The 23,376-nt window shown below is 22.4% G+C and overlaps 8 protein-coding genes across 8 annotated transcripts; 4 read left to right on the top strand and 4 right to left on the bottom strand.

The window, feature by feature from the left end:
- Positions 1 to 501: 501 nt before the first annotated feature.
- PBANKA_0940900 (RuvB-like helicase 2, putative) lies at positions 502 to 1,929 on the top strand (the record flags this gene model as incomplete). Its single annotated transcript, XM_034565023.1, has 1 exon — positions 502 to 1,929. The coding sequence occupies one exon, from the start codon at positions 502 to 504 to the stop codon at positions 1,927 to 1,929; it is 1,428 nt and encodes a 475-aa protein (XP_034421761.1).
- A 465-nt stretch (positions 1,930 to 2,394) lies between these two features.
- On the bottom strand, positions 2,395 to 2,796 carry PBANKA_0941000 (conserved Plasmodium protein, unknown function; the record flags this gene model as incomplete). The annotated part of the gene is made up of 1 exon (XM_034565024.1): positions 2,395 to 2,796. The coding sequence occupies one exon, from the start codon at positions 2,794 to 2,796 to the stop codon at positions 2,395 to 2,397; it is 402 nt and encodes a 133-aa protein (XP_034421762.1).
- A 1,348-nt stretch (positions 2,797 to 4,144) lies between these two features.
- PBANKA_0941100 (conserved Apicomplexan protein, unknown function) lies at positions 4,145 to 6,247 on the bottom strand (the record flags this gene model as incomplete). Its single annotated transcript, XM_034565025.1, has 9 exons — positions 4,145 to 4,187; positions 4,315 to 4,373; positions 4,504 to 4,604; positions 4,747 to 4,898; positions 5,044 to 5,086; positions 5,204 to 5,319; positions 5,424 to 5,533; positions 5,660 to 5,790; positions 6,217 to 6,247. 9 exons carry the CDS (start codon positions 6,245 to 6,247, stop codon positions 4,145 to 4,147), a joined length of 786 nt encoding a protein of 261 aa, XP_034421763.1.
- A 1,871-nt stretch (positions 6,248 to 8,118) lies between these two features.
- On the bottom strand, positions 8,119 to 9,642 carry PBANKA_0941200 (tRNA-splicing ligase RtcB, putative; the record flags this gene model as incomplete). The annotated part of the gene is made up of 1 exon (XM_034565026.1): positions 8,119 to 9,642. The coding sequence occupies one exon, from the start codon at positions 9,640 to 9,642 to the stop codon at positions 8,119 to 8,121; it is 1,524 nt and encodes a 507-aa protein (XP_034421764.1).
- A 2,723-nt stretch (positions 9,643 to 12,365) lies between these two features.
- On the top strand, positions 12,366 to 14,606 carry PBANKA_0941300 (translocon component PTEX88; the record flags this gene model as incomplete). The annotated part of the gene is made up of 1 exon (XM_034565027.1): positions 12,366 to 14,606. The coding sequence occupies one exon, from the start codon at positions 12,366 to 12,368 to the stop codon at positions 14,604 to 14,606; it is 2,241 nt and encodes a 746-aa protein (XP_034421765.1).
- Positions 14,607 to 14,887: 281 nt separating this feature from the next.
- PBANKA_0941400 (centrin-4) lies at positions 14,888 to 15,559 on the bottom strand (the record flags this gene model as incomplete). Its single annotated transcript, XM_034565028.1, has 3 exons — positions 14,888 to 15,033; positions 15,117 to 15,161; positions 15,247 to 15,559. 3 exons carry the CDS (start codon positions 15,557 to 15,559, stop codon positions 14,888 to 14,890), a joined length of 504 nt encoding a protein of 167 aa, XP_034421766.1.
- A 2,079-nt stretch (positions 15,560 to 17,638) lies between these two features.
- PBANKA_0941500 (40S ribosomal protein S4, putative) lies at positions 17,639 to 18,700 on the top strand (the record flags this gene model as incomplete). The annotated part of the gene is made up of 2 exons (XM_034565029.1): positions 17,639 to 17,641; positions 17,918 to 18,700. The coding sequence occupies 2 exons, from the start codon at positions 17,639 to 17,641 to the stop codon at positions 18,698 to 18,700; spliced, it is 786 nt and encodes a 261-aa protein (XP_034421767.1).
- A 1,733-nt stretch (positions 18,701 to 20,433) lies between these two features.
- On the top strand, positions 20,434 to 22,701 carry PBANKA_0941600 (conserved Plasmodium protein, unknown function; the record flags this gene model as incomplete). The annotated part of the gene is made up of 2 exons (XM_034565031.1): positions 20,434 to 22,496; positions 22,623 to 22,701. The coding sequence occupies 2 exons, from the start codon at positions 20,434 to 20,436 to the stop codon at positions 22,699 to 22,701; spliced, it is 2,142 nt and encodes a 713-aa protein (XP_034421768.1).
- Positions 22,702 to 23,376: the final 675 nt, after the last annotated feature.

Here is a 23,376-nt window from a genome sequence, read left to right on the forward strand (position 1 = left end):
ACTAACAGTTTTCATTCATGCGAAGAAAAAAAAAAAAATAATAATAATAAAGAAAAAGATGAACAAATATTTTTTATAATTAACAGTTTGAGTTTGTAAAAATAAAAGAAATATTATATAAAGAAGATATGTATAAACAATGCTTACAAGAAAATTACAACATCTTATGGTAAATATGCACGAATATCATTTATAAAATGAAAATTTTTATAACTCTAGAAAAAAAAGTTAAACTAATTTTCTATATGAATATATATTGAATGAATTCAAATAATATTCTAAACATTTGAAAAAAAAATTGGAGAAAATATTTTTCTCAAAATAATTTTATACTTTTATATCTATGTCTAATAATATACATATGTATGCTTAATTAATTTTTGTGTGCATATAACTTGTTTTGGAATTTGTTTTTTTTCCGTATTTGTAATTATTTTAAAAAAAAAGGAAAAACTGTTTTGAAGTTAAACTCGTGGAATATAATACATTTGGTTTAAAAAAATGGAAATAAATTTGACTAATATAAGTATATCAAACGATGGGAAAAAAGAGAGAATAAATATTCACAGCCATATAAAAGGACTCGGAGTAAATACAAACATTTATATGCATGAAGATGAAGTAAACCTAAGTGATGAAAAATATTCAATGTTTTTTGATAATACATGTGGTTTGGTAGGTCAATTTAAAGCCAGAGAAGCAGCATTATTTCTTGTCGATTTAATAAAAAATAAAAAATTAGCGGGAAAATGTATATTATTAGCGGGGCCAAGTGGAAGCGGTAAAAGTGCATTAGCAATAGGTATAAGTAGAGAGATAAATAAAAAAATGCCATTTGTTTTTTTATCGGGATCTGAAGTTTATAGTAATGAAATAAAAAAAACAGAAGTTATATTAGAAGCATTTAGGAAAAGTATACATATAAAAATAAAAGAAGAAAAATTAGTATATGAAGGAGAGGTTGTTGATATGATTGTTGAAGAAAATGAATGTTTATATTCACAAAATAAAGCAAAACAAATTAATGCTATTATAATAACATTAAAAACAGTTAAAGGAACCAAATCTTTGAGATTAGCACCTAAAATACATGAACAAATTGTTAGAGAAAAAATAAAAATCGGTGATGTTATATATATTGAAGTAAACACAGGGCATGTAAAAAGATTAGGTAGATGTAATACGTATTCTAAGGAATATGATATCGAATTTGATGAATATGTTTCATTACCTAAAGGTGAAGTTCACAAAAAAAAAGAAGTAGTTCAACAAATTTCTTTACATGATATAGATTTAGCTAATGCTAATCCAACAGTTGGTGAAGATTTAGCATCAGTATTAAATTCTTATTTACGACCAAAAAAAACTGAAATAACTGAAAAATTAAGAGTTGAAATAAATAAAACAGTAAATAAATTTCTTGAAATGGGAATGGCAGAAATTATTCCAGGAGTTTTATTTATAGACGAAGCTCATATGTTAGACATTGAATGTTTTTCTTATTTAAATAGAGCAATTGAATCACCATTAGCCCCTATAGTTATAATGGCTACAAATAGAGGTATATGTACTGTAAAGGGAACAGATAATATTGAACCCCATGGTATACCAGTAGATTTGTTAGACCGAATAATTATTATAAAAACATTTCCATATACATTAAAAGAAATAGTGCAAATATTAGCATTGCGAGCACACACAGAAAAAATTAATATTAGTGAAGACGGGATGAATTATTTAGCAAAAATTGGCATTCAATCATCTTTACGATTTGCTATGCTATTATTAGAGCCATCTAGAATTATAGCTAGTTTAGACGGACAATCTATTATTGATATTAAACATATCGAACAAGCAGATGAATTATTTATGGATGCTAAAACATCAGCTCATAGAGTAGCTGACCAATCTAACAAATTTGTTAATTAAAATGTGAATTGGAAATAAAATATCACTTAATCTACACAACCATTCCCTTTACGTGCATGCTGCAAAACTTTATAAAACATAATAATAATATTTTTTTTGAAAAGGCGCATAATATTATATATATATACATACACACGTGTTCTAGCTTTTCCATTATTTTATCCTATTTCATTTTGTTTCTTATTTTTTTAAAGTTTTACGATTTCTACTTCCAAAAGTAAGAAATATGCATGCCTTCCCTTCCCCTCCCATTTTGTTTTATACATAATCAACTATGTAAATTGTAAATCTTAAAAAAAAACTTTATTTTATACTATTATTAAATTTTCAAACGTTGCAATTTTATAAGGAGCAAATCATAAAGTTTTCTAATAAAAAATAGTACTAATATGTATAAGTTTTGTATAAAATAATGAATAATATTTATTTCAAATAAATATAAAAAAATCTTTATCTTCAAAATTATTACCAGGCATAAGCTATTTTAAATGACAGATATGAGGCAGCTAAAAAACAAAATGTTGATATAAATCCAAATATAGAATACGTAACAAATAGACCGCAACCATTCATATGATATCTACAAATATAAGATGTATACATGTTTGTTGCTATAATATTGGCCAATAAATATATTACAAACATCCATATTGTAGACACTCCATATGAAAAAATAAAATCTCTTGAATTCTTATGGTATATATAAACAACGATGGTATAAATTACTATAGCAGTAGTTATGGATATATAGCAACCCATAGTATAATTAGCTGAATTAAATAAAATTCCAATTATAAATCCCAAAATTGATCCTACCAATCCAAATATCAATACAAGTGTTCGCTTATCTACATTTATATTATACATTTTTTTAAATAAAAAGAGAATAGAATTTTTATGTTTTATTTGAATTTGTATACTCCAAATTATATATATCCAATTTTGTTAAATATCTTGTGAATTTTGGAAAATATAAAAATAAATATTATTGTGTTTTCTATATATTTATATCATTGATGGTGTACTATTCCTCCAATATATTCATAAATCAATATATAATCGTATATTTATTTATCAAATGAGAAAATTGGACATATAAATGCATACATATAGTAATAAAAAACGTTAAATGAATTAAACAACAATTTATTTTAATATTAATAGAAAGGTGTATAATATATTAAGTAGTTTATTATGTTTGCTCACTTTTATGTCATTTTTTTTTTTACTGTTAATTCATTTTTTTATGACTGTTCATATTATTTTGTGATTATTGTTATTTTTATATGGCTGTTAATGTTTTCATGCACATTCATATATTCACCAACTTTCAGAAAAAAAAAGACATAATTAAATTACAGAACATCCGATATTTCTGCTATATTTAAAGAAATTTGTATAAGTAATCCTTTACCCATGAAAGTTATATTATTATAAAATACATGGGTCTTTAAGAACATGTAAATGAAAAATATTAAAAAAATACATATATAATAGCCTATACCCCATTGCATATACTGGAACAATACAAGCTTTTACAGCAATATAATTTTTCTTGATTGGAATTTTCGTTATGGCTTATTTAAAAATATATAAGAATTTTCTATTATACATATAAAAATATTTTTTTTATTCTAATTAAAATTTTGTTAAGTTTTTTTTAAAAAAAATAAAAAAAAACACATAATAAGAGAAAGCAATAGTTCCGTTGTTTTAAATTTAAATATTATATATATATATATATATATCGAAACATAATAAAAATGAGATAAATAAATAAAAATTAGAATTAAAACTTGAAATTTAGTAAGCAGCCATTTAAAAGGAATATATGATAATACATATAAATACAAAAAGTATTACAAGCGCACACATGCATATATAATATATATATATATGTGTGTGTGTGGATAATACATCCATATCTATTTATGCATTAAATCCATTTCTATAAACAAGATAATACATATTAAATATTTCTTTGCATTCAAACATAAAAACCCTGAAGACCTTTCTCTTTTAAAATGAGAACAAATGAAAAAAATAATAAGGTATTATATTTTATTTTTGCTAAGTAAAAGTAGCAATAAATAACTACACACTATATACCTATATTATATAAATATCTGCGTATATATATTTATATATTTTTATTTAAATTATATTTTGAATTTAGTTAAAACAAAAATAAAAGTATGTTGTACTTCGGTTGTTATTAATAGCCTCCTTCCCTATCACACATAAATTTAAAATGGTCACTAAAAAAAATGAAATTAAATATAATTTATTCATTATACACAAAATTGTGCATATTATGTTAGCTAATATTTACCAAAAAATATTATAAAATTATTTATTTATTATATCTATTTCAAGTTTGCTTACCCCATAAACTTGTTCATAACAGTTTGCATCTGTATATTGATTCTTGCAAATTCCATATTCTATAAAGTTGTGAAAAGAAAAAAAAATGTATAACGATAAAATGGTTAGAAGAGTATGTAGATAACATATTAATTTGTCGTTTTATAGCAAAGTGTATATATATATATATGTATGCTCTTTTTGACTAACTGATGTTAATGCATATTGTTGATTTGCAATAGAGGCCTCTACGTCTTCTGATGTTAAATTGAATTCATCCTCTACTCTTGCACTAATTATAGACTGAATAACTGTAATAGAAAAACAAACAAAATGTAAAAGAAAATGATTATAATATAGGATATATATGATATATGCATTTGATAAAAAATTGCATAATAATGACCAATGCAAGTAAATATTACAACAGAGAAAATAAAAGCGTTAATTTACCTAATGCTATAAGTTTTGGATCTAATTCATTTGTATTGGGAATTTTTTTAAATTCTGGATCGATCTTATATAACTCATTTAACATAAAATGGTGTATTTCAATAATTTTGTCGACACTCAATATTGCTGAATCACTGATGTTTGAATAGTAACTAAAAGATAATAATAAAATAAATAATAAAATAAAATAAATATGTCTATAATAGTTAGAATAGCCACAAATTATTGTGGTGTCACAATGGAGCTATTGTAAATAATATGGATAATGTATATGCTCATATATGTATTGCTTATTACTTTTCTTGGGATGTCATAAGTTTAGAAACCGCCTCTTTAACCTCTATAAAAGGGAACATAAATAGTGACGATAAAGATTGAAAATATGCATTCAACTATTAGAAATATTTATACAAATAAATTGATTAAATTGGTATATTCGGCTAGCCAATATTTTTACCTGGGTCACTGTGATAGCTTTCGACAACCTTGTCAAACTCAGGCATTTCAATTTGATATTTTCCTAATGGGTCTATTGTATTATGTTTTTTTGCTTCATTATAAACTATCATAAAGCTACGAAATGGGATGAAAAGATAAAAATATAGAGAGAACAAAACATAATAAAAACAAAAATAACAATAATAACCACGCGGAGGTATATCCGCAAGCATTCTTACTCATAGTTGTTGTCCTTTGCAACTTGAATTAAAATTTTTACGATATTTTTCATATCTGTTTGCAGTTTAAGCATTTCGTTTAATAACTGAAGTAAATCTTCTCTTGTCATCTAAAAAGGGATGAAAGGAGAGAAATTATTTATGCATGCAAATATGTACATATATATAATTCATTTTCTATATAAAAAATAAACACATCTATGAAATGATGTATATTCATGAACCAATGCACCTACCGAATCTCCTTTCATTATTCTATTAGAATCTTTTCCTGATTTATTTTTTTTTTGTTGGACATCATTTTCATCATCATTATCATCGTCTTTCATTAGCATATACGTCAAGGCAACAACTGCTGCTGCTCCGCCTGTGTAAATTGATATAAAAGGATTGAGAAAAAATAAAATATATTAGAAAATAATGAGCCAATAAAAAACACATTAATAAAGCAATATATACATTTATCACATTTATAAAAGTTTCGATACATACAAAAAATTAAATAAAAACAATTTAAAATGTTATAACAAAGAACTTATGTTTCACAGTTTCATTGTTTTTTATTTGTTGTTCATACTCCACCTTATTTACACTTTATATATTATAGGCTTATACGATTGCACGATTCTATATAGTGAACCGGCATCTTGATGAGTTAAACAAAATACAATATACATATTATTATATAAGGTGAGTGGATATTATTGCTTAACGTGTAAAATGAAAGAAAACCAAGCATTCATATATAATATGCATATATATACAAGTTTCTATATACAAATGTTATTTTTACCTGCTAAACTTAAAGCCTTTTTCCAGTTCATTTTTGATTTATATTAAATTTTTGGAGATTCGATTTCCTTTTCTTTTTTTTAATTAATATTTGGATATTCACATGTATATAAAGTAAATAAATTCAAAAAATATACAAATGTATAATAAAACGTATATTATAATGTATTATTATTAATATGATACATAAAACAATTCACTATACATATGGCCATATATATTTAATACGATTGTATACATTATGGCTAATCAACTATTTTTTTTTCCTGTTTCGACAGATATAATTTTGTACATTATGCTATAATTTATCTTTTTCTTTGTAATTATATTGTTATATAAAATTTACTTCGAGTTACATATATATTATTTTTTGTTTTTTATTAATTTTACATTTTTAATTTTTATACTCTTTGCATAAATGTATATATATGCAATATAAATAATATTGATTGTGACTCAATTTTTTTAATTTTTTTTTTAAATATGCATACACGTATGTATAATAATACATGAAAAATATTATTTAAATTTATATACTTTATTTTTGTTTATTCCTGAATTTTGTTAATTTGTATTTTATCATTAAGAATAATAAATTTCAAATAGCATGTGGTATTTTATTATATTTGTTCACAAATTTATATCACAATATATTGGAGTATATATGTCGTTTGTGGAAAAGTATATCACATTATAGTTAGTTTATTAATATGAATAATGCGTGTATTGTATATATACTTACATTCACATTTAAATTTACGTATGTAATTTTATGTTTTCTCTACATGCCAAAATCTGGAAAATAATATTACACTGTATTTATTATTGTATTTTTTTAAATTTAATATACATTGCTTTTATAGTTTTTATTATTGCTGTTAATAAAAAAGTTAGTCAGACACTAACCAAAAAAAAAAATTTATTTATGCGTATATATATAATCGCTATTTGTAAGTTAGTTATAAGCATGTATATAACGAATAAAATGTTCATATGACTTGAAAAAAAAACAAAAATGATACAATATAATATCAATTGGTAAATGTAGCTGGAAATATTCGTATTTCAGCCTTAAAACCTGGGTAAATAGACAGAGTGGAAAAAACATTGTTCCCTAATTGTAAAAAACATAAAAAAAAAAAAGCGAAAAAAACACACATTTTTTTGGCTACCTATAGTTTATTTTATATATAAAATATAGTTTTTATTTTTTTGATAAAAAATAATATAAATTCATTTCTTACATAAGAGTATGTTATTTTTTTGAAAGGAAAAATAATAAAATTTTAATTAAAAAATAGGTATGTTTTATATTGTTGATATAAATTTTACATATTTATGTGTATAATTGGCGTGATATATTTGTGAAAGGCTTTGAAAAAATATGGGTACCCACGTTATGCAAAAATATATTAACAAAATATAAACATTGTATTCACAAAAAAAATAATCAAAATATATATATGCATACCTTCAAGAGGACGTAAATAATTTCATTAAAAATATAAAAAAGTTTAAAACATATAATACGATTTTTGATAAATGCGCAAATGTATACTCACATATGATAGTTCAATTAAAAACACACTCAATATTACATATATGTATGTGTTTACTTGTATAATCGCAAAAAGTGTATATTCTTTGCGTATATATGAGCAATATACCATACTTAATTCTTCTTCTTTAATTATGAAAATTAAACAAATTCAAAATATTGAAGTACATTGTCAAAATGTGGACGTGGTGTGTGTGTACCCCTTCTTATGGTTATGCACATGTGGATCATGGTTGAAAAAAAATAAATAAAGTTGTAGTTCCAATTAAAAAGAAAAAACGAATTATGGTGACGAGGAAGCGGATTAATTACCTACCCTGTAAATGCATAATTTTAAATTATATATCATCCCTTTATTACTGCAACAGGTCTCAGACGAAAGCACTTATTAGATATTCCTGAGTCATGACATGTTTGAACCACCTCTGAAACATTTTTATAAGATTCTGGTGCTTCTTCCATAATTAGTTTTGGTGAAGCAACTCGTATTGATATATTTTTTTCCTTTAAGTTACTTAATACATCAGAATATGATAATGCATTTCTACTTTTATTTCTACTTAAAGCTCGTCCTGCCCCATGACATGTAGATCCAAATGTGTTTTCCATTGCTTTTTCAGTTCCTGTTAATACATATGAATATGTTCCCATTGTACCACCTATTAATATTGGCTGACCACAATATTGATAATCTAAAGGTACTAATGGATGAAAAGGCGGGAATGCTCTAGTTGATCCTTTTCTATGTACAAGTAGATTTTGTACTTTACCATTAATAAAATGTTCTTCAATTTTTGCTATATTATGTGAAACATCATATATTACATGCATATCTAAATCATCAGGTGATTGATTAAATATTTTTGAAAATGCTTGTCTAGCTAAAAATGTCATAGAAGATCTATTAATCCATGCAAAATTACAAGCAGCTCCCATTGCTTTTAAATAGTTTTGTCCTTCGGGTGAATGGATAGGTGTGCAAGCTAATTGCTTATCTATTACATTTATTTTATATTTGCTCATAATTTTTTCCATTTCTATTAAGGCATCAGTAGCAATTTGATGCCCCAATCCTCTACTACCTGAATGAATCATAATACATACTTGATTTTTTTTTTCAATTCCCATTAATTTAGCACTTTTTTTATTATAAATTTCATCAACTATTTGTATTTCTGCATAATGATTTCCAGCGCCTAATGTGCCCATTTGTGTGATTCCTCTTTTTTTAGCTCGAACAGATACATAATCACTATTAGCATATAAGCTTCTACCATTGTCTTCACAATTTAGTTTATCTTCTATCCATGAGTATCCTTCTTTAACTGACCAATCCATACCTAAAGATAATGCATCATCTAAATTATTTTGATTACATAAAATAAACCCTTGAGAGCCAACTCCTACTGGTATATGATTAAAAAGTAGTTGAGCTAATTCTTCTTGCTTATCTTTAATATCGTTGTAAAATAAATTTGTTCGAATTAATCGTACTCCGCAATTTATATCAAATCCTACCCCACCTGGGGATATAACAGCTTTTTCATTATTCATATCAAATGCTGCAACATTGCCTATTGAAAATCCATAACCTGCATGAACATCGGGTAATGCGATAGAAGCTTTAACAATTCCGGGAAGAGTTGAGACATTAGCTATTTGTATTACAGCAGGGAGAAATGTAGAGCATTTATTTAATTGGTACATTTTTATTTCTTCATCTATTAATAATTTTAATTTTTCATTTACATAGATATTCCCTTCTACATTCATACCCGGAACAAGCCCTTTGTTTATTCGATAGAGATTCTTCTCATTTGTTTTTTCAATGTATTTGAATACATCCTCGCTTTTTCCATGTTTCATCATTGGATCAATCTACCAAAAAGCAGATAAAAGGAAATAACAATAATAGTAATAATATATATATATATATATATACATGCGTATGCGTAAGTTTGTCTATATGTATATGAAACGGATGTGATAAAAATGGTGGTAATATATTTTGTTCATTGAAGATTTGGTAGTTCAATTTATGTGTGCGTGATTGTTAATATGTATAAATAATTTATGGTTATACTTTAATACAGCATTAAATTTTCAATCTTAATAATTTTTTTTTGTCCCCAAATACAAACATATGTATTTAATTTTTAAACATATTTTTCTTATAATTAATAAAAATAATATAACATTTTTGTTACCTTATATTTTTAAGTACAAAGAACATAATATTTAATTTTGAATTATTTTAATAAAAATATACAAAAAAAATTCTTTTAGTTTTTCAGTCCATTAATTTGTTCTTTTTTCCTTTCTTTTAAAGTATGTGTGACATATATTTCCTTTTTTGTTAGTTTAATTTTTGTTAGTTTAATTTTTGTTAGTTTAATTTTTGTTAGTTTTACTTTTGTTAGTTTTACTTTTGTTAATTTTATTATTGTTTGTTTTATTTTTGTTAATTTTATTCTCTACTTTTTTAAACTTTATCCATAAAAAAATATTACATTATATAGCCAAAAATTATAACGTTATTATTTGAAGACTTGAGTAAAATACATTTTTTTCTCCACTTTTTCAATAATTATTTTGTTGCTATATTTATTAAATGTATTTTTTTCAACGATAGTATTTTTAATTTATACCAGATTTAATAATATATAATTGTTTAAATATATTTTTATTAAAATAAGTTATAATTTAATTTCATAAAAAACATTTCCAATAATGTGATAATCATTTATATTTTTAAACCATACAATATTATTTATGCAAATATGTAATATTTCATTTGTTAAATTTTGTGAAAAAGTGACAAATGAAGAATTATATGTATTCATAATAAAAATATAATATTGAAGTTTTGTTTGGTGTCATATATTTATAGGGAAAATAAAATGTTTCACTTTTATTTATTTTTCATATTACTTTTTGAGATAATATATATTTTCATAGGGTCTATATTTAAAGAATTAGGAATATGCTATATATACATTTCTACATTTTTCTGCATTTTCTGTTTTATATGTCTATTTATACACATATATACAAAAATAGCTTATATAGCCAAATATTATTATATCACCAATATATAAAGAATTTCTACTTTTTTTTTGTGAAATAAGTTGTTTGGTGTTAAAAAGAAAAAATGAATATATAAAGATTGTTGTGACAATTATGTATTATAAATATGTGCTCGAAATAATACATTTTTTTTAACTAAAAAAAAATGAAATGTAAACAATTTATATAGTTGATTTGCGCATAAAGGCTATTGCGGCTATACAAAAAGTTTTCCCCTTTTGGAGGGATCATAAAAAAATATATTTATTAGGATTTATATTTATTAGTGATTTATATTTATTAGTGATTTATATTTATTAGGATTTATATTTATCAGTGATTATATTTATTAAAGTTGTATAGGACTTAATAACTAGCTTATTTAAACTTGTTTATTAGATGTTTTTTTTTTAACTTTCTATATTCAAGATTGTCGTTGTATAAGGATGCTTGTAAAAACACCAGCTAATATAACAATAAATATATTTTCTAAAAAAAAGCAAAAGATATATTGGTTAGAAATTGTAATATTCGGGCTTTAAGTAAAATGGTGAATAAAAATTGGCCGTTTTGTAACAATTTACTTTATTTTGTTTTGTTTTATTTTATATTTATTTCTTCTTTTTTTGCTTAATTTATGGCAATATGCAACCTAAATAAAATGGTAATAAGTTTTATTTAAGTTCTTAAAATCAGCTGCATAGTTTAAAACGCCATTATAAATAATAATAACGGAAAAAAAAATATAGAGAAAAAAATATGTGCATATTGCTTTTGTTAAATAAAAATAGATAGCTTTATTAAAAAATAATTTTATATTTTTGTACTTTTCATTGTTTTTTCATATTTATACTTTTTTCCGAAATTTTTCCGATTTTTCTAGTTCTACTATTTTTTTTTCTCGCAATTAATATCAATTTGACTTTTTCATTTGTTAAAAAAAAATAAAATTAATGTAAATACATATATGAATGATGAAATAATAATGGAATTTTTTATTAGGGTAGAAAATTAAAAGCCGTTTTATTGTTTTGAAGAAATTCTAAAAAATAAAAATTACATGCATAAAAAGCATAAGAAAAAGTGAAAAGCCAAAAAGAGTGAATAAAATAAAGTGCGTATTTTGATTGCCTTTGTTTTATTTTTTTTAATTAATGAAATAATTTTGTTTTTTCTACAGAAACGTGTTTAACTTTTGCAGTAGAACCCATAACGAATGAACATGTACATGATATATATGTGCACGATATGTATGCATTTTTTATGTTTTTTTTTAAGTAATTGATTCTACTTCTGTACAGGTAATATATATAGGGTAGATTTTGCATTATTTTTCATCATTTATTTGCGCTTTTAGATAGCTCAATACACACTTTTGTATTAATATAATAGTACGAAGATATAATTTGAAAAGCCATTTATCGTTGTGTGTATAAATAGAAAGAAATAAAAGTCAAGGTATTTTCAGGTATATTTTATAAATTTATAAACTTAAAAAGATTGAAATCCCCAAAATTCGATTCAAAATGATGCTTTATTTTATTGTGTTGGCATTGGGTTGCATTGCTAGTATTGGAAAATGTAAGTATAATTTACAACATTCTGGAAAATTAATATTAACAGAGCAATTAAATAGTATTTCTAACATTCGTGTTATAAATGATGAATCGTCGATAAAATTAGAAACAGAATACTTGATGAACTTCCCGGTATATTGTATACCTTATATTGCAATTGATAATAATAGTCAACAAAATAAAAAAACAATATATTATATAAAACACGAGTTTCAAAATTCTTTATATTTATACAAAAATAATATGAATTTAGCCCCAATAACATTTAATGATAAATATTATATAACAGGAATGGCTGCTAATAATGGATTATTAATAGTTATAGTAGATGTTGATATATATAAATTTGATAATGAAAAAAAAATATTTTCAGCATTAAATGTAAATGATGAAAAATATGATAGAATATTTAACAATGATCAAATGTATTATACAGGAATAATATCTGATATTATTGAAAATCATTTTTTTTTAATATGTACAATTAAAGATAAATATTTTATTGCTCATATAAAATATGATGAAAATACAGGTTATATTAATGTAATAAATGTTATTGAAAAATTAAATGGAAAGCAATTAACAGTTGTTAATTCAATTAGTATTATAGAAAATCGTTTATATGTATCTGAAAATGCAGAAAATATTTACCAAGTTATAATTGATAGAAAAGAAAAAAAAAATAATAGTAATATAAAAGCTATGAATATTTATTCTTTTGCAAATAAAAATGAAAAAATATTAGGATTAAGTGCTAAAATGATTTCAAACCCAATGACAAATAAACTTACTGATTATTTAATTATTAATACAAAAAAAATATCAAACGACAAGCCATCTTCTGAAAATTGTGTTTATTTAATGAATGTAAATATAAGTAATAATAAACAAATCGAATTTTATAATATTATAGATTTATATAGTTCAGATATTAATCCTATGTATTTTAATGTATTTGATATATATATTTCTATGGATAGTCGTAAAGATCCAGAAAAACAGAAATTATGGATGAAGCAATTAAAAAGTAATAAACCAAAATATTTAAATATGCCTAATAAACAAGTTGATGAAAATAAAGAAAATATAGAAGATGAAAAATATATGTTAGAAATATTATGGACAAATCAATTTAATTGTACAATAAATAAAGGAAGTATAGATCTTAGAAATGTCAAATCAGTATCAAACAATAATAATGAAATAAAAAAAATTCCAATTAAAAAAATAAATAATCATTTTTCAACATCTCCTAATGTAACATGTTCAAGTACTTGTCCAAAAGAAAATAAAATGCTTGATGAAATATGCTATTATGATTCTCAAAAAAATTATGTTAGTAGTTTAAACACTTTAGAAACATATAATGATAATTATACTGGTAATATTATATTTGACGGATTAAAAAATTATATAGCATTTGATTATAAGTCGTCAAAAGGTATACATTTATTATCATACCCATTAAATAATTTAATTTATATATATTTAAAAAATGGAAATATAAAAATAAGTTTACCACAACCATTTGGATTAACGATAGATAAATATAATAATACATATAACGAAATAATTGTGTATGTAGCTTGTAATGATGAAGAAAAAAATTATATTAATAAATGTGTTATAAATCAAATAGACAAATCATATCAATGTTATAATATTTACAAAAAAAAAAAAGAAAATAATGAATTATTTCAATATATTTCATATATTACCCATAAAAGTAATAATAATGAAGAAAATCATTATATATATGTTTCTAATAATAAAAAATCTATATATAAGTTAGAAAAAAATGGAAAAAAATGGATATTTAGTGAATGGCTAACTTTAGAAAACCCAAATCAACGTACTGGTCCCGTTTCTACATTATTAAATTATTTTTATGTTCATAAAAATATGTTAAATACCTTAAAAACAAAATATCCTCAAAATGAAGTAATACAAAAACTGATTACATCAAATGATAGCGATTTGCATGTAACAGATGATGGGTATATCTTTTTACAAAATTCGCATACTGTTGTTTTTGCTACTAATTATGATGCATATGGAAAAGAAACTGGATCACAAATAAATTTTTATGCTAAATTGTTTGATGAAAATTATCATCAATCTTTTGAAGTAGATAGTATAATTATGAGTATTGAAAATGCCTCGACAATGAGTTACTATTTGCATGAATGAATAAATACAAGGTGCCGCATTTATTTTGTAAAATCAGGTTTGGAACATTGGAAATGTTAAGTTGCTTAATATATTTATTTTAAGGCTGCTCACATCTCTCCACGCATCTTGATGCCATTTTATGTTTTTGTCAATTTATTAATTATTGCATAATGTACAGTTTTATTTCATTTTATTTTTTTTTCTTTTATTTCATTTCATTTTATTTTTTTCTTTTCAATGACTAATTCAATTAGACATGTGCATATGTTTCGTTTTTTCAATTTTAAAAATTTGCATTTTTAATCTGAATCCAAGTCACTTAACTGCTCATTTTTCCATTTAGTAAAAAGAATGTTTTTAAATTCATTTTTATCAATAGTTTTATCATTATTTTTATCAGCATATTCGATCATGCGTATAAGTTCAGATTCGTCAATGTCCTCCCCTATAGAAAAAATGTGGATATATTCTGAATTATTTGCATTCACAAATATATAATTACATTATCTTTTCATTTTTTATTCTTACCTATTTCATTACAAACTTCCTTTAGAGAGTTCAAAGTAATTTTCCCTAAACATTTAAAAAAGGGTAGAAAATAAAAAAAGATGGGAAATAAAAAAAGTATAAATAAATATACATAAATATGCATAAATACCTGTGTCATTGGGGTCAAATAATGAAAATATATTATTTGCTTCTTCATCATTATATCTGGTATTTATATGCTTTGATGCAATGTCAAAAAATTCGTCAAAGCTTAATTTATCATCAACATTATTTTTTATTTCTAAAAATAATTTTTTTACTTTTTCTTTTTTAAAATTTAAGCCAAGAGATTTTAAAGCGAAATAAAATTCCCTAATGTCAATATAACCACATTTATTTGTATCAAATAATGAAAAGCATTCATATATTTCTTTTGCAATGTCTTCATTTGCTTCAGTTTCTATTTTCCTTTTAAATATCATCGTGATTTTTAAGTTATGTTTATTTTTTTGTCTTTTTTTAAATTATGATACATATTATTTAGAAAATTTATTATCAAGTTGGGATTTAAAAATAATTTCAAACAAAATTTATAACAAAGATAAAACTACTAAGAAATAATAATAATTAAATATAGTGAAAATGTGTCTCTTTTTTTTTCTTTGAATAATTTTTTTTTAAAAAGATTTACAAAAGGAGAAAATATTTGGTATACATATGCATAATTAATTATATACACTTTTTTTATGTTTAAAAAATAGCAAAAAAAATATAGAAACCATTCGTATATATATACATATGCGTGCGCCCCTCTGTTTGCATATAATTTTTGAGTAAACGAGTTTATTGTAAATTTAAAAAAAAGGGAAAACTATTTAGCATAATTAAAATTGGTAAATAATATTTGCACAATTTATTACAAAAATGTGTAAATATTTTAAGAAAAATTCTACTTTTGCTTTGTTCAAAAGTGAAAATACGAAAGGGACTTAACCTTTGCATATATTAAAAATAAATCATTTTAAATTTAGTATAATATAATATATATTTTACAAAACGTATAATAATTTAGACTTAAAAATGTTAAATTTATAACCTAATAAAACAAAAATAAAAAACAGCTTTTTTTATGCTCAATATTTTTTGGGGGAAACAATCAAATAAAATATTTTATTTTAACATAAAATAAATAGCAAGTTTGGCAACAAATTATAATTTGATTAATCCACAGTTTTATATTATTTTTAATATATACATTTTATTGTATATTGCTATGAGAAAAACTATTTTACACACAAATTTCAAAAAGGCAGAAAAGTATACATTATACACCCTTAAAAATGTAATTTTTATTATTCTATTCGTTATTTGTTTTATTGGAATGGTTTTAACAAAATTTTAGTTTAGATTATTCGAAAATATAATTTATATACATCGTATCACATGTATTTTTTACTTTCTTTATTTGGCTGCATTAATAAGGTACCAAATGATATGAAAAAAAAAAAAAAACATATATCTCCTCAATTTCAATATATTTTATATTAAAAAATATAAAATCCCCCCCCAAAAAAAAAATGTTTATATCATTGTTATCATTTATTTTGTGTTTTTACTTTAGATTTTTAGTTAACATTTTTTGTCCTTTGTTTTCTTTTATAGACCCCTTGCCCATTTAGGAGGGGAATAAATAATGAATTTGTTTTAATTCAGTTAAGTTGATTAAAATTCTAAGCTTTTAAAATTATAAATATATTTAAAATAAAAAGAATAAAATTGTGATAAATTTTTCTTTTTAATTCAAAAAAATAAGCATTAATATGGTAACATAATATATATATTTGAATTTTTTTGTTTATGTGATTTTAAATAATATGCTAATTTTTATTGGCAATAGAGGTGGTGTAAGTGGTATAACTTCATTCCTTTATATGCTTAATTAAAGTTTCTTATTTTTTTTTTATTTTTAAGGGATAATAATAATATTTTATACGGATATAATATTATATATATTTTTATATATTAACATATTTGTGCCTATATATTTTCAGAAAACATAAAAATAAAAAAACATATTTTGTATAAAATTGCATATGTTATATTATAATAGGGCGGTAACAAAAATAAACATCATCATTATTATTATTATACCATGGGGAAATGTACAAAATAGCAATAAATATATAAGCATATATTTTAGTGCGAAAAAAATAAGAGAATATACGCATAAAAAATTATTACATGATATAGTGCCAACAAAGGATAATAATTTTTTATATATGAATAATAAAAAGTTTTGTATTTGGATGATTATAAATAATATATAGAGTAAGAATAATACTCTGATAATATATTTAAATTAAAAAGAGTTATATAGTTTTAATTTTTTTTAACGTTTCCCAATAAATATTTTTTTTAAATTTATTATTTATTTTTATTATATAAAACACAAATTGTTAAGAAGTTTTAACAACTTTTTTTTATTTCTAAATTTTATATATATATATATATATTTAAAGAATTTCCCAAAACACTGACTTATTTAAAATTATTCGTGAAAAATGGTAATACAAAAAAAAAATGGAAAAAAACAATATGTAGAAATATAATGTATTATATGTATTGTGGGGTTATTTGAGTTGAAAAAGTATATAAGATTCTTAAATTTATAATATGACTAATTAAATGTGAAAAAAAAAAAATCCCATTATATCCTTGTAAAGCTCTCTGAGCAATTATCCTGTTCATACTTATATGATTAGTTGTATATAATATGAATGGATTGAAACGATTAATGCTTATTATTTCATAATTTTTCACGTTTTTGATTAATTTTGTAGGGTAAAGGAATAAAAAAACACATGAAAAGGGTTAACGCCCCATCACATTGGATGCTTAACAAAATGGATGGACAATATGCTCCTAAAACAAGCAGTGGGCCTCATAAGTTGCTCGAAAGTATACCTTTAGTTATTCTTTTAAGAAATAGACTAAAATATGCTTTAACTTTTGACGAAGTAAAAATGATTTTAATTCAAAAAATCGTAAAAGTTGATAATAAAACAAGAACTGATTGTACATTCCCAGTAGGATTAATGGATGTTATTCATATTACTAAATCTAACGAATTTTTTCGATTATTATATGATGTAAAAGGTCGATTCGTTCCACATAGAATCACAAATGAAGAAAGCAAATATAAATTATGTAAAGTAAAAAAAATAATTTTAAGAAAAGGAAAACTATCGATTGCAATTACGCATGATGGTCGAAGTATACCATATATACATCCTGAAGTAAAAGTCAATGACACTATAAGATTAGATTTAGAAACAGGAAAAGTTTTAGAACATTTAAAATTTCAAGTTGGTAATATGGTTATGGTAACTGCTGGGCATAGTGTTGGCAGAGTTGGAACTATTCTATCGATTGATAAAAATATAGGAACATATGATATTATTCATGTAAAAGATAGTCGAGGAAAAATATTTGCTACACGATTAAGTAACATATTTGTTATAGGCGATGCTTTAAAACCATATATAAGTTTACCAAGGGAAAAGGGTATTAAATTAGATATAATTGAAGAACGAAGAAACAGATTAAAAGCACAAAATAATTAAGTCATAAAATATATAAAAACATGATCATAATTTTTGATTTGACATTCACAAATGGGGAAAGGGGGGGTACACTAATATGCATACTCATTTAAATTAGTTTGCCATTATTTGGCTTATTCATAATAAGGAGGGAAAAATAATAAAATAAAACTTTGGAGAAATATTAAGATATTACAAAAAATATATGCCTTTTGATATGATCAATGAATATTCCTTTGATTCTAAAAAAGAGACGAATTTGAACATCCCCCCCCATAAAGCTTTGAAAATTTAATGGAATTAAAATATGAATATTTTTTTTCATTTTTCATTTCGCCTACATTATATTTTATTATTTTTTCTTCCTGCATATGCCTTATCGTATATCTTGTAAAAGACCGAGCGGGCAAGGATTAAAAAAAAATAAAAATGTATATTATAACTTATATGTAAAAAAAACTTAATGCGCTGTAAATGTTATAAATTTTATATTTATATAGTATTATAAATAATTTTATATTTCCAATATTTTTAAATATGACATTGTCTGAAAAAGTTGCCTAAAATGCAGTAAAAAAATATTAAGGGCAAATATTTATGTGTGTGCATATGAAATATAATAATATGCATACTTATGCATATATTTTGTTAATTATAATTAATAATTTTTTTATAGTCTCATACCACATATAATATGATGATGATAATAATAATGATAATACATGTCTTTTATTTCCTAATTTTCTTTTTATTTGAAAAATATATAATTTGTATTTTGCCCATTGTTATATGCTTATAATAAGTTTGGCATAAAATAATTAAAAAATCCGTGTTAGCTATTTGCATATAATAATAAATTTGAAATTGGCGTGTATAAAGGTTATAATACGCAATTATATGCTATATATATAAACACTATATATATTATAAAATACATAATTTTGATTTTGCAAAATAATATAAACAGCATTTATTTATTTTATGTATTTATGCATCTCATTGGCTAGTCACATACGCATAAATTTTTCAAGGCTTAGCGTGGGAAAGCGTAAAAAAAAAAATTAAAAAATTGAAAAATCGGAATACGAAAAATGCGAAATATAAAAATGTAATAATAATATAACATAATATAATAATATTATAATAATATAAATTAATGCTTTATTTTTAAATTTTAATAATAATTATATATCTATACTAAATGCTCAATCTTTTCCCATTATTATTTATATAAAACCTTAAGGGAATATATATATATATTTTTTTTTTTTTTTGCACTTTCATAGCTTTTTAACTTATCAAATAAGTTTGTATTTATATTTTAGTGTGATTATTGAAAGTTTATATACACGTATTATATTTTAAAGAAGGGAATAAAGAGAAGGTAAAGAAAATATATACTTACAGTTTCTTTATTTTGATATATTTAGTTCCATTTTAGACGAATTATTATATATATATATATGGCTATTTTAGTTTTGAATAAAACGTCTTAAAATTTTGATATTTTTGGAGATGTAAAAAAAAAAAAAGTGAAAATTACAAACTGAGGATAAAAGGATACATATATGTGTATGTATTATATTTTTTTCGTTTGTTTATTTTTTGAAAAATATAATATAAATTTTCAGACAATTTATAAACAAATTGATAAATATGAACATTTATTTTGAATGATTTGCACATATTTTTATTAATAAATCTATGGAATTAAAAACAAAAATTGTTTTACAATTTAAAATAAAACAAAGTTAATGATGAAAAAATTAATAAATATAAGTGTATTTATTGCAGCATTTTTACCTAATTTTATATATTCATTTGGTGATAATAATAAATTAGCGAATGTTGTGTTTGATAATAATACAAATAAAAATGATAATAAAGATTTTCAATACATATATATAGATAAAAATTATTATGCCCCTGATATAGTATCGTCAGAAATAAAGAATATAAATATAGATGATGAAATATATTTTTATAAAAGTTATACAAATATTATAAGTTATTTTAAATACCAACCTCCTGTAAACATCAAATTTCATTTTAAATATAATGGAGGTGATTTAATTATTTTAAAAAATAACAAAAAAGGGATAATATGTAAAATCTCTGATATATTTTATAGTGAAACTGGTCTTAACATTTTTATGAGAAGTAAAAGTAGTAATCAAAATAAATCCATTAAATATCAGCAATTTTCTGTAAAACTATTACCTGATTGGGGAAATGGAAATTATTCTGAACATGATAATAAAAATTCAGATTTAATAGATGAAGAATATGAAGAAGATGATGATTTAGATGATGACGACAATGATCATACTAATAGGCCTGCTGAAAGGGGTGCTATATGTGAAATTGAAAATGATAAATTTTTATCTCATAAATTATTATGTTTTCCATCGATATATAATAATAATCAAATTAAAATGAGTTTTTTAAAAAATTTAGAATTTAATAGGTTATCAGAATTAGGAAATAAATTTATAATTAATAGTAATTATGCTTTACTCGAAAAAATTATAACTCATTTAAAGAATGTTTCAAATATTAATTTGGATATAAAAAATATTTCATATTATGTTTATATGAAAACAATAAATTGTAATTTAAAAAAAGCACTTTTAATAAGTATGGGGTTAGAAAATAGTAAAGAAAATGGAAATGATAAAAATAATAAATATAGTATACATACCATATCGAATATATTTGGGATTGGGAATAATCAAATTGATAAAAACTTATTAGGAAAAAGTATTTATGATTATACAGATGAGGAAATTGAACAACATAATAAATTTTTAACAAATGAACAACCATATAATGGGCATGAAAATAATAATTTTATAATTTGGAAACATACAAATGAACATATCATAAAAGGAAATTATGAAGAATGTAATCGTGTATTAATTAGTGAAGGGGAATTCTATAATTGTTTTGGTAATTTAGAAAATGCTTATGAAATAAAAGTATCTAAAGAAAATATTATAGATAAATTAAAAAAAAATAAAATAAAATATATAAGTTCTATAAATAAGTATACAGCCTATTATTATGATAAAATTAATTATTTAGTAATATTAAAAGATTACAAATTATATTTATTTTTTAAATTAGATAATGTATTAGATTTTGTGCTTTTTACTGATATTATTAATCATATAAATTTTTATTATATATCAAATAATAATAATAATGATAAAATATTAAATGTATATCGTTGTCTAGTACATAGCCTTGTTAAATGTGAATGTATATCTACAATACCAAATGAGAATAGAAATAATGGTTATGAAAATAATATTTATTTATCAACTTCACAAAATAGAGATTCAAGGGCTGTATATGTTAGTACTAAAAACAAAATATGGTCAATAAAAGTTGATGATTTTGCTCGTTATGAACATAGTAACAAATATGTATATGTTAGAAAAGTTATTGACTCAATAGAGAATCCAGATAAAGGTTATTTTGGAAATATAAATTGTTATACTATTATAGTTAGACAATATGAAAGTTTTTTGGCACAATTTTTTAACTTGAAAAGACGAAATAAAGAAACAGTAGGATGTTCATATTTGAAACATTTTAACGATCATGAAAATATACTTTTAGTATCTTTTGCTGAAAATATAAATTTTATACAGCGTACTTATCACATAGTAAGGAATAAAAATTATGTTCTTTCTACTGGGGATATTACTTTAGATATAAAAATAAATGGTTTGAATGATATATTATATATTATTGCATTTTTTGTCTGTATAATTATAATAATATGTAATATACTCAGGCACCTTTTTCCCGAGTAAGTACATTAAAAATTTATATAAATGTTATGCATCTGATTTCATAGAATCTTTTAATTCGGTTTTTTCTATTTCATTCGCTTCTTTTCCTATCTAATTTGTTTCCCTTTCCGTTCCATTTTTAGCAAATCCAAAATACACAAACTGGAGCATGAATTTTTTTCCAATTCGAAAAACAGTTGCCCATCTACAGTAGGCGAATAATTTTTTTCACACAATCCTCTTTTTTTAGTGTTTTGTCAAAAAAAACTGTAATTTCAAAAAATATTTTTACATTTTTTGGAGAAAACTAACACAATCATATCCTTGTAATATATAAATAAGATGGATGTTAGTCAGAATGCACATATGTATGTATATATCAATGGATTTTTTTTTCTTTTTAACCTTATAAGAATAAGCATGCATATGCTTGAATATGAAAGACATAGAATAGCAAATATATGTAAAATGCTCATGTCTTGCATATTTATGATTTGTGCAATTTCATTATTTAAAAAGAAAATAAATAAAGGGAATGAAACATTATTTTTTAGTATTATTATGTATAAAAATGGGGAAATTTTATATTATTTTTTCTTTTATTTATATTATGTCATTGTTTATTTATTTTATGGATATATATTATTCCGTCTTTCGATTTTTTGCATTTTTCTGTCATTATTCACAACAATATCCTCACATTATGTGCATAATATATATATGTATATATTTGTGTATGTATGTTCTAATATATAAGCATTATTTTTTTCTTTGAGATACTTTTATTAGAAATATGTTTTTAAATTATACTTGATTTACATTAATAATGAAATATATAAAATTTGATAAAATCGAAAACAAAAATTATACTAATGTGAAATGTAATTATATAGTTTT

Source organism: Plasmodium berghei (genome assembly GCF_900002375.2).
Source record: "Plasmodium berghei ANKA genome assembly, chromosome: 9".
Taxonomy (NCBI): domain Eukaryota; phylum Apicomplexa; class Aconoidasida; order Haemosporida; family Plasmodiidae; genus Plasmodium; species Plasmodium berghei.